The following is a 12,163-nucleotide window of genomic DNA, read 5'->3' as shown; positions in this document are numbered from 1 at the left end:
TTACTGTACGGGCATCGATTTAAGAACCTTTCACGAGCCTTCTGCAGCTTGAGGATAGGGGTAGGTGTTTGATAAGTTATGACTAGCTTTTTACTGGTGGTTGGTGTTGAAGTTGGGATTCTTAGCAACACACCACAGAACTGGAGCCAGTTCATGCCGAAAAGGAACTTTGGAAAGGATATTGGGAAACTCCTAGAATTAGGGGGATCATCAGGGAAACATAGTTATAGACGGTGCAGCCAGGAATGGCACCCCAAGTATCCTGGCAGGCCACCACCAGGTACAGGCACTGTGGGGTCATGCTGGCAAAATAGGCTGTTCCTGCCGGGCCCCTGCCTCCGGTACCTCTGAGCAGGGAGTTTCTGAAGACCCCACATCAGAATGGCTTCCTGGAGCAGCCTGCTTATCACTCGCTTCCGAATCTAGTTTCACTTGGGGATGCCTAACTCAGGGCGTGTTGGTCACATTCCTTTGCCTTAGCTGCAGTTAAGTCTGGGAAAGAATTTCTGGCTTCTACTGTGGGGATATGTGGAGTTTTAAGGTGAGAAGTTCCCCAAATATAGGATGTTCACAAAATGCTGGGAAGACAAATACTATGACAAATGTCCACTAGAGACAGCAAGCCAGATTTTTTTAGTGGGAGGTACTGACATGCCAGCATCTGTCAATCAGTTCCCAGGAGAAGGGTCCTCTCTCCGGTCTCCCACAGGGATTGAGGGTAGATGCCTGGCTGTAGGAATCCTGGGAACTAGACTGGGGAGGGGTTTGGAGATGGTTGGTTAGAATAAGGGTTTCCATTGAATCCGGGGCCACATCCCCCTCCTCTGCTCCGGGCAAAGCAGAAACCTCAGGTTTCCTGAGTGAAGTGCAAGAAGTTGGGGTGGGTACCTGGGGGTCCAAGTGTTGCTTCTGCAGACTCAAAAACATCTCTCTATGTCCAGCCCACCCTTCACCCTGCCTCCACCCACCTATAATTTATGTGTTATGTAGAGGGTGTCTATATTTTAAAACTCCCAAAAAAACTTAAATTGAGTCTCTATTGAGCTACCCTGGTAGACCACACTTGAAAAGTGTCAGGCTGGGCGTGGTGGCTCACGCTTGTAATCCCAGCACTTTGGGAGGCCAAGGCACGTGGATCACTTGAGGTCAGGAGTTTGAGACCAGCATGTCAACATGGTGAAACACCCCCCCTCTACTAAAAATGCAAAAATTAGCCGGGCATGGTGGTGCATGTCTGTAATGTCAACTACTTGGGAGGCTGAGGCAGGAGAATCGCTTGAACCCAGGAAAGGGAGGTTGCAGTGAGCTGACCAAGTGAGACTCCATCTCAAAAAAAAAAAAAAAAAAAAAAAATCAATGCTAGAGGAAAAGAATGTGTCCCTTGCAACCCCATAGGAGGAGGGCTTTGGAAGCCTGTGCCTGTTTTCCTTCAGACTTTGCCCCGTGCACTTCTTGTCTTTGCTGATTTTGTTTCATATCCTTTTGCTGTAATAAACCACAGATGTGACAATAACTATATGCTGAATCCTGTGAGTCCTCCCAGCAAATCACTGAACCTGGGGGTGGTCTTGGGGACCCTGGATGTGCTGTGCAGGCAAAGGCCACCCAGCTATGGAAGAATACTGTTAAAGTCCCACTCTGTATCTGTGACATATAGAGGCTCAGGACCATCAAGTATACTTTTCAAAAGTTAAGAACATGAGTCAAATACAAGAATGAGCAAATGTCAAATATTTGTTCAACTTGTAAATGAGAAAACCAGCAGGATGATAAAGCTGATTCAAAGAAGAAGAAAGGACCAGAGGTTATTTAGGCACTTGAGAAAAAAGTGTTAGAATAAGATTTCTGGTTAATGTTCTAGCAGGGATAAAGCCCTAAACTTAGGGTTATTATTTTTTAATGGACAGAATTATTTTTATTTTTATCCAAGAAAAGTTTACAAGTTAACATGAAGCTTCACAAAATCCAAGCTTTTAATTAAAAGTAGGTGATGGTGCCTGGCTAACATAGCGAGACCCCGTCTCTACAAAAAATAAAAAATCAGTGGGGTGCAGTGGTGCATACCTGTAGTCCCAGCTACTTAGGAGACTAAAGTGGGAGATTGCTTGAGCCTGGGAGTTCAAGGCTGCAGTGAACAATGATCACACCACTGTACTCCAGCCTGGGTGACAGAGCAAGACCCCGTCTCAAACAAATAAAAAAGAAAAAAAAAAAAAAGAAAAAAATGTTGGCCAGGCGCACTGGCTCACACTTGTAATCCCAGCACTTTGGGAGGCCGAGGTGGGCTGATCACTTGAGGTCAGGAGTTTGAGACGAACCTGGCCAACATGGCAAAACCACATCTCTACTAAAAATACAAAAGTTAGCTGGGCATGGTGGCACGTGTCTGTAATCCCAGCTACTTGGGAGGCTGAGGCAGGAGGAACACTTGCACCCAGGAGGCAGAGGTTGCAGTGAGCTGAGATCACACCACTGCACTCCAGACTGGGCAACAGATCGAGACTCCATCTCAAAAAAAAAAAAAAAAAAAAGTAGATGATGAGTCAAACAAAGGTACCCTAGTTCATTAAATTCCCTAATTAATTAAATAATTCTTGAGTGAGCCCATTAAACACAGTGCCCTAAGATAACATTGAAAGAACTCACTACCTTTTGCCTTAGGTCATTGGAAGTCCCAGGACTCGGTTGGTTGCTCAGTGGCCGGGCCGGGCCTGCCCTGTAGTTGGTGCCTCACCAAACACTGTAGGTGAATCAAGGTAACATCCAAGGTGAGGAGGTATTTTGAGTGGATTTTCTGGAAGGACATGTGTAGATGGGAACTAGGCACGTGGAGTTCACAGAGACTTTCTGGTGATTTCACATCAGAGGACCATCTGGCCATGTTTTTGGATTTTTCCATCTCAGATCCAGCATACTTCAAAGCAAACATGAGAATCTCCTGGACTAATCCATTTCCAGAGAAGAAAATCACTCCCCAATTTGTGTGCTGATAGATTAGAGAAAAACGTTGAAATGGCTGATGTCAAAGAAGTGATGGAATTAAGGTGCTCCTAGCAATAGAAACTCACCCAGGTGGAATGAACCATGCTTTCTCGGGTGCTGTGCTCCAGCGGGTTCTAGCACTGGGCTTTCAACCCTCTGGGGAGCTCTGCTTTAATGCCTGAATTAGACTTTTAAGATTAATGATATGGCCTATTATTTCCAAAATGACAGATATGGCCCCATCATGTCTGTGTGGTTGTGAAAATATACTTAGATTGTTTGCTGCAAGATCGTTTTTTGAGTGCTCTTGTGTTATATTTACTCCTCACTGCAATCTTGAAGACAAGATATTATCCCCACTTTACAGATAAGAAGACTGAAGCTGAATTGGGCTAAGTCACATTTCCTAAGGTCATTAAAAAAAAAAGAAAAACACCAAAAAACAAAAAAACAGTGCACAAATAACACATTTCTTTCTTTCTTTTTTTTTAGATGGAGTCTCGCTCTGTTGCCCAGGCTGGAGTGCAGTGGCACGATCTTGGCTCACTGCAAGCTGCAACTCCTGGGTTCACACCATTCTCCTGCCTCGACAGGGTGTGGTGGTGGGCACCTGTAGTCCCAGCTACTTGGAAATAACACACTTCTTAAAAGTTTGAGTCATTTTGAGTTCCATGAACCAAAAAACATCCCAGCTGATTCAGACCTAAATGTTCATCAACAGAAAAAACTGTTTAGGGTAATTACAATACATATATTAGCCCTTAGCATCTGCACATCTATTAATAGAGAAATACTGTAAATCCATGATACACTGTTAAGCCAAAAAATTGGCTTCTCACATTTATTCCTTTGGCAATATTACCTGAGCCCCAGGTACTGTTAGATACTGACGATTCAGTGGTAAGCATGAGAGACACAGGTAGAAGAACACAGCTTACCAGGCAAATAGAGTCATTGAAAGTCGCCAGAACATTATGAGAGAAAACCCACGGGACAAACATGAGAAAAACAGGGAGCAGGAACACCTACTTTTCTTGGTGCAGACAGAGAAGATCTGTCTGAGGAGGTGGCATTGAAGCTGAAAACCTAAAGGCAGGAGAGGAGCATGTTGTACAAAGAGTGGATGGAGGTAGAGGAACCAACCTGTTCCGGGTAGAGCAAGAGCAGATCCTGAAGTCCTGAGGTAGCAACCAATGACTATTTGAGGAATTTAAAGGTGGTCAGAGTCTGGATTGTTAAGACTTTATATTCTAAGAGAATCACTTTCATCTGCGCCTGGAGAATGGCTTGGAGAAGGACAAAGGGGAAGTAGGAAGACCAGTGAGGAAGGTGTTGTAGAAATCCAAATGGGAAAGAATGGTGGAGTGGATGATGCGGGAGGGGTGGAGAGAAGAGGGCACTTTGGGATAGGTTTTGGAGAGGGAGAAGATTTGCTGATGGACGAGATACTTAGGGAATGGGGAAGAGAGCAATCACAGGTCACTGCTGGCTCCAGGAAACAAGTGGAGCCACTTATTTAAGTGGAGATTTGCCAGGTGCGATGGCTCACACCTGTAATCCCAGCACTTTGGGAGGCCACGGCAGGTGGATCACTTGAGGTCAGGAGTTTGAGAACAGCCTGGCCAACATGGTGAAACCCCGTCTCTACTAAAAATACAAAGATTAGCCAGGCATGGTGGCAGCACCTGTAATCCCAGCTACTCAGAAGTCTAAGGCAGGAGAATCACTTGAGCCTGCGAGGCGGAGGTTGCAGTGAGCCAGAACGAGCCACTGTACTCCAGTCTGGGTGACAGTGCAAGACTCTGTCTCCAAAAAAAAAAAAAAAAAAGGGTATGACTCTTATGGTGGAATATGGTATGGAGGGCTTTGGGGTTCATTGAACACCAACTGGTGAATTGCAGTTCAACTCTGGCACGAATCACCTGGAGTTAGAACAGATCCTGCAAGTTTAAGGGTATGTTTCCCAAAAAGATTGCCCTTATTTCAGGTGCCAACCACACTTGGGTGTCCCCAAACCACTTGCACTTCAGACCAACTGGCTACACAGTCAGGAGTATCCATGACCCCCTCAGGGTTGATAATGCACTGGGATGACATATGGAACTGAGGAAAGTGCTGTAATTATAATTTATAGTTTTATTATAAAAATTAGGACCAGCCAGATGAGGAGATATGTTAGGCAAGGTCTGTGAGAGTATCAAACACAGAGCCTCTGTGCTTTCGCCCTGTGGAATCAGGGCCATCACCCTCCCAGCACATCAATGTGTTCAGCAACCAGGAAGTTCCATGTAGCTTCAGTGTCCAGAGTTTTTCCTGGGATTTTATCATGTAAGGATGACTGATTGAATCATTGGCTACAGGTTGAACTCAATCTCTGTCTTCTACCCCTCCCACAGGTTGGGCTGGCTCAGACATCCAGTCAGGATTGGTTTTTCCTGTGATCAGCTCCCAATCTGAATTGTCTTGTTAGTAAACTCAGGAATAATCAAGGAGCTCATGAATAACAAAGATACTCCTGTCTCTTGAGAAATTCCAAGAATTTTAAAAGCTCCATGCCAGAAACCCAGAATTAACAAAGTGCTGGGATTACAGGTAGTTTTGCTGTTTTTTAAAAAGTCCGCGGCTGGGCGTGGTGGCTCATGCCTGTAATCCCAGCACTTTGGGAGGCTGAGGCGGGCGGATCACCTGAGGTCGGGAGTTCCAGACCAGCCTGACCAACATGGAGAAACCTCATCTTTAATAAAAATACAAAATTAGCCGGGCGTGGCGGCGCATGCCTGTAATCCCAGTTACTTGGGAGGCTGAGACAGGAGAATTGCTTGAACCCACGAGGCAGAAGTTGCGGTGAGCTAGATCGCACCATTGCACTCCAGCCTGGGCAACAAAGAGCAAAAAACAGTGTCTCAAAAAAAAAAAAAAAAAAATATTCCTCATTAATTCTCAGAATCCTACCTAGTTATTTTGTAGAATGTTCCTCAATTTATTTTTGTCTTATGTTTCATCATGATTGGATTCAGGTTATACATTATTTGGCAGAAATACCACAAGATTGATGTTGTGTCCTTCCCAGTGCAGTATCAGGAGGCACATGATGTCTCGTTACTGGTTATGTTAACTTTGACAACGTTATTAAGGCAATTTAGCATTCAGTATTTAACAAACAAGCATACTAGTTTGCAGTCTTTTCTGGGCAAGTGAGGGTTTCTTCTCCATTTCAATGCCTTTTCTACGCCCACCAATGCTGTTAGTCACCTTCAAGGTGAAGACTGCTGAGATGGAATTATTTTTAGCAACGATAATAATTTGTTGGGGTAATAGTTGTACAGCCCTTTGCTGCCATCTAAGCACTTTTACGTAGTTTGGTTTATTTAAATCTAACAACCCAGTGAGGGGGCCAGTTATTAGTATTTGTATTAAATGAGAAATTAGGATTCTAGAATCACATACCTATTTATTATCATGACATGGCTAAGTCGAATTAATAGTGAGATAGTTAAATGGCTATTTTAGGCAGCAGATCCTTTTGTATGTGGTATCTGAGAAGCCACTGAGGCAGGAAGATAAGGGAAGAAGAATTTGGGATGATCTGCCTGCAGAGGAGTGGAAAAGAGGAATACAATTAGAAATAGGATTCAGGCTGAATTCAAAGGCTTAGTGATGACGGGTTCTTAGGTTCGGGTACGTTGGAGAAAAAAGCCAGCGTAGAGACTGCCTTCGGGGCAGAGTGGGTTCTGGGCACTGGGTAGGGGCTGGGCCCGCGATGGCGGGATCAAAGGGCTCTGGCGGGACCCCGATGTGGGTGGGGCAGGGCCAAGCACCGGGACGGGGCTTTTCAATGACGGGCGGGGTTACGGTTGGGCAGCAGGTGGGCGTGGCATGCATGGGCGGAGTCAATCTATGAGTGGGTGGGCTTATCGCCAGGCCGAGAGTGGGCGTGGCCGACGTGGGGTGGGCAGCAGCCGACCGAGTCAGACCGGACCGTTGGGCTCGCTTCCGGGTGTCACCTCCAGAGGGCGTCGGCCGCGGAGCCGCCCTCAGAGTCGCGAGGCCGGACGCAGCGCGGCGCCGCCCCACTCGCCCCAGCCGCCGCCATGAAGGCCGTGGTGCAGCGCGTCACCCGGGCCAGCGTCACAGGTCAGTCGGGCGGGGCCGGGCCCGGGAGGAGCCTCCCTTGACCCCCGCGACCGGCTGTCCTGCGTGGGGGGTCTTCCTGCCCCATCCTCGGGGCCGCTGCGGCCCCTCCGCGAGCGTGGTCCCCTTCGCGAGCTCGGTCCCCGCAACCGCGAGTCCCCAGGGCCGGCTCCTGGGCAGCGCGGCGTTCGGAGAGCCCCGTGCACGTGCCCGGCCGGCCCCGGCGCGCCCCGGCTTCGGGCTCTCAGCAGCGGGTGCAGGACGTGCGCGCCTCATTCTCAGCACCTTTGTCCTGCGTGCGGGATGGCGGAGCCTCGGAGCATCCCCGTGGCCCGCTCTTCAGGGAGCGTTGATGAACCACGCGTAGAGCATTTCTGGAGCAGGCACTCCTCCCTTTTCACTGCTGTATTTTAAATGTTCAATTTTTGCCCATTTTTACGTATTCCAATTTTTATGGGGCTTGACTCAGGATGAAATGCACAGATGCGAAGAGTTGCTCCTTGGGCTGAGCTCTGACAGTTGCGTGCACGCACGTGACTGGAACCCAGGCTGGATGAAGGGCGCCCCGCGCCCAGAACGCCCCTCGCCCTCTGTCGCTGAACTCTGCGCCGAGGGATCAGGATCTAAAGAATTCAAGATGAAAACATTTCTCTTTTTCACTCATTTTTTGTGGACCAAGCCACCCGACCCCTGGTCATCACTCGAGCACTCTAGTCTTGGTTGGGCATCAGAGGTCCAGATGATTAGTGTAGATAATGTAGTCGTTTTAAGAAAACCACGATACGAAAGATAATTTTTTTTTTTTTTTGAGACGGAGTCTTGCTCTGTCACCCAGGCTGGAGTGCAGTGGCCGGATCTCAGCTCACTGCAAGCTCCTTCTCTCGGGTTCACGCCATTCTCCTGCCTCAGCCTCCCGAGTAGCTGGGACTACAGGCACCCGCCACTTCGCCCGGCTAGTTTTTTTTGTATTTTTTAGTAGAGATGGGGTTTCACCGTGTTAGCCAGGATGGTCTCGATCTCCTGACCTCGTGATCCACCCGTCTCGGCCTCCCAAAGTGCTGGGATTACAGGCTTGAGCCACCGCGCCCGGCCAACGAAAGATAATTTTTAAAAAACATTTAAATGACAAGCTTTATATTGTCTTTAGTCTTTTCTGTCTTTATTGGCAGAATTATATTGTTTCAGTTCAAATAGTTTCAGATATCCTGTCCTTGGAGCCAGTCTGCACCAAATATGTGTTCTTGTGTCCACAAAAAGTATGAATTAAAAACAAAACAGGCCGGGGGCGGTGACTCACGCCTGTAATTCCAACTCTTTGGGAGGCCATGGCGGGCAGATCACCTGAGGCCAGGAGTTGGAGACCAGCCTGGCCAACACAGAGAAACCCCATCTCTACTACAAATACAGAAATCAGCTGGGAGCGGTGGTGGGTGCCTGTAATCCCAGCTACTCGGGAGGCTGAGGCAGGAGAATTGCTTGAACCTGGGAGGCAGAGCTTGCAGTGAGCCGAGATTGTGCCACTAACCTCCAGCCTGGGCGACAGAGCGAGACTCTGTCTCAAAAAACAACAAACCCCCAAAACAACAAAACAAAAACAACAAAAACCCCTAAAGAAACAACCAAACCCACCAAAACCATATATTTAAATCTGAGAGTCTATTTTTCAGCCCCGCCTAATGATTTCTAAGCTGTTCTGGTAACTTTGGTTTTGGAAATGGTCCTGGAATAATAGCGGATAGAGTAGCACTGGGATTTAGGAATTTTAAAGGGTTTACATCATTTCGGTAAATATTTAAATTCATGAAAACTGGGAAAATTCATAGATGAAAGATGTTTTGCATTATTGAGAAGAATCTTGCAGTCTGCTGCTGTGTGTGGTCATCACTGACAGATTTAAATTTTGATCTCTCTCCTGAACTCTCCATCCTGCTAATCTGGGATATTGAAAATGTATATTCTGTGAGATGTGCTGAATAGAGTTTGGGTTATTTTGGTTCATTATTTAAGTTATATGCTTTCAGTTAAAACAACCTAACCTACATGTTAAAAAAGATAAGGGTGTTAATTATGGGAAAGTGTAAATAATTCAGGAATTCTGGGTTGGGGAACTGTGAAATTATGTTAGAAGGGCCCTCCACTTATGCAGGCCTTCTAGTTGCATTGTAATGGAAAGGGATTTTCTGATTCCTTTAAAATGTGGCTGGTTTCACTGAAATGTGGCTGTGTTTGAATGGCATTTTATTTTAGGGGTTCTAAAACGTTAACTTCCTGTTTTATGGTCAGAACAGCATAAAATATCAGGAATCACATGTTTTATTTTATTTTAAAATAGTTGGCTGACTTCACCCTTATTTTTAAATTTATGTATTTATGGTTTGTTTGTTTTAGAGATGGGGGTCTTGCTCTGTCACCCAGGCTGGAGTGCAGTGGCACTATTAGAGCTTACTACTACCTCAAACTCTTGAGCTCAAGTGATCCTTTAGCATCAGTATCTTGAGTAGCTAGACTACAGGCATGTGCCACCACTATGTCCAGCTTAGGAGTCACACATTTTACTATGTGGTATATTCAATTTGTGTGATTGGTCAAACACATTTTTTTTTATAGTAACCCTTTAATATCATTTGATGCCCAGTCCATCAGATTTCTCCAATTGGCTAATTGGTTTTGTTTTTGTTTTGAGAGAGTCTTGCTCTGTTGCCCAGGCTGGAGTACAGTGGCGCCATCTCGAATCACTGCAGCCTCTGCCTCCTGGGTTCAAGCAGTTCTCATGCCTCTGCATCCTGAGTAGCTGGGCTTACAGGTGCACGCCACTGTGCCTGGCTAATTTTTTTTTGTATTTTTAGTGGAGACAGGGTTTTGCCATGTTGACTAGGCTGGTCTCAAACTCCTGGCTTCAAGTGATTTGCCTGCCTCGGCCTCCCAAAGTGCTGGGGTTATAGGCATGAGGCACCGCACCCAGCTTGATCAAACACATTTTGATGCCTTAGGTTGGGTATCGTGATAATCTAATTTTTAAAACTTTGTTATGGCACATTTCAAACATATTAACAGACGGAATAATGCAATAACCCCCATGTCCCATCACTCAGTGTCAGCAGCTAAAATCTGATGTCTGTAAACACAGTGTTGGAAGAGGATCTAAAATGTTTGGGTTTAAATAGGTTAACTTTAGAGGTTGTGAATTCTTGAAGAAGCGATCTCAGGGCTGATGCCACTAATAGGTAGGGAACCTGACCAAACATCTCAGGTCTTTTCCAGCCCTTTGATCTTTTGTTCAAAGTGGTGATTCTCAGATTTTTTCCCTTGGTGCGATCCATTTACTTGTAATAAAAAGTCCTTTTGAACCTCCTACTCCTTCTGCTTGTCCCTGGAGGAGGGACGAAACTGCTCCAAAATAAGACAGCAGTTTCTGTGTCATATATAGACTTTGGGCCATAATTTGTTTCATGTTAAGATAATTATAAAACTGTCAAAATTCTTTGACAGTGATTCTACTTTTGAGAATCTACTCTAAGCAGATAATCCTAAGTGTAGAAAAGGTTTTAGTGTACAAAGATTTTCATTACACTGTTATTTATTGAAGTGAAAATTTTGAAAGAAGCCATATGTCCAGCAAAATGGGATGGTTAATCAGTCTGCTTGATGAGATGAATCTATTAAAAGGTGTTTAGGAAAAGGTTATGACATGAAAAAATTCTTATGCAATATTATTACCAAAATTTACATGCAACATTATTATAGTAGTTGGAAACAAATATGAATGAAAATGTATGAATAGATAAAATATTAAAAGGAAATCATTAAAATATTAAAGTACTTACCTTTGTTCTTTTTTTCGTGTTTCTCATATTTTCTAAAATGTATAATCCTTACTTTGATGGTAGATATAACTTCATGACCTTTATTTTTTGAAACATACTTTGGGAAAAATTTAGAAAGTATATCAGCATTGTAAGAAAGTAATGTTGATTTATTCAAAGAACAAATAAAGCCAAAGGCTTTTTCTGAAGCAATGCAAATGAGCAAACCAACCCCCAGTTGTTTACTACCTATGTCAGGATAGATTATTTCTATTTCAGCTTTTGAGGCAGTGGCTCAAAGGACAATAAGTCACACACACATAGTTCATTATAAGAAAAGCAGCACAGGAGAAAATATTTGAAAAATTTTAGCATAAAAATCAGAGAAATTAAGCATTACTGACATTTCAGGAATGGATTGATGTGCTCTCCTGGGGTCTGAATACCAGGTGGTCTCTTGCCATTACAACTGAAGAAAGAGGGAAGTTTCTCACCCTTTCTTTAGCAGTATAGTGCAACATGGCATAGTCTATGTTACTGTGTTAGTTATATTTATAGCTATTATCCAGCAGAAGCGAGCAAACAACAAGAAAACGGCTGAGTTGACCCTTCTATTCCTGATTAGAACATTAGGTCAGTACAAGATGAAATAGTAAAACAACATAATCTATTAAGATTGGCAAATAATTGGCCAAAAAAAGTAGAAAATTATCAAGAGCACCACTTGAAATACAGATTTAGCTGGGTGTGATAGTGTGCATCCATAGTCCCAGCTACTGTGGACGCCAAGGCAGGGAGGATTGTTTGAGCCCAGGGGTTCTGGGCTGTAGTGCACTGTGCTGACCTGCTGTCATACCAAAGTTCTGCATCAATCTGGTGAGTTCCCAGGACCAGAGGACCACCAGGAGCCTAGTTTGGACATGGAGCAGGTCAGAACTCCTGTAATGATTAGTAGTGGGATTGCACCTGTAAATAGTCACTGCACTCCAGCTTGGACAACATAGAGAGATCCTGCCTCTTAAAAAGAAAAACGAATGGAAAAAAAAAATGATGGATTCTCCATCATAAAGATGCATCTTTTTTTTTTGTTTTTTTGTTTTTTTGTTTTTTTTGAGACGGAGATTCACTCTTGTTGCCCAGGCTGGAAGGGTGGAGTTCTATGATGTGATCTTGGCTCACTGCAGTCTCCACCTTCCGGGTTCAAGTGATTCTCCTGCGTCAGCCTCCTGAGTAGCTGGGATTACAGG

At 44.9% G+C, this 12,163-nt stretch overlaps 1 protein-coding gene across 1 annotated transcript in view; it reads left to right on the top strand.

The window, feature by feature from the left end:
- Positions 1-6,953: 6,953 nt before the first annotated feature.
- DTD1 (D-aminoacyl-tRNA deacylase 1) overlaps positions 6,954-12,163 on the top strand; it is a 173,409-nt gene continuing 168,199 nt past the window's right edge. The window contains exon 1 of the mRNA NM_001266658.2: positions 6,954-7,116. Within this exon, the coding sequence (NP_001253587.1) occupies positions 7,074-7,116 (43 nt within the window). The 5' untranslated portion in view covers positions 6,954-7,073. The remainder of the gene's footprint in view (positions 7,117-12,163) is intronic.

This window comes from Macaca mulatta, chromosome 10, assembly GCF_049350105.2.
Source record: "Macaca mulatta isolate MMU2019108-1 chromosome 10, T2T-MMU8v2.0, whole genome shotgun sequence".
Taxonomy (NCBI): Eukaryota; Metazoa; Chordata; class Mammalia; order Primates; family Cercopithecidae; genus Macaca; species Macaca mulatta.
This window is presented reverse-complemented; position numbering and strand designations above follow the sequence as displayed.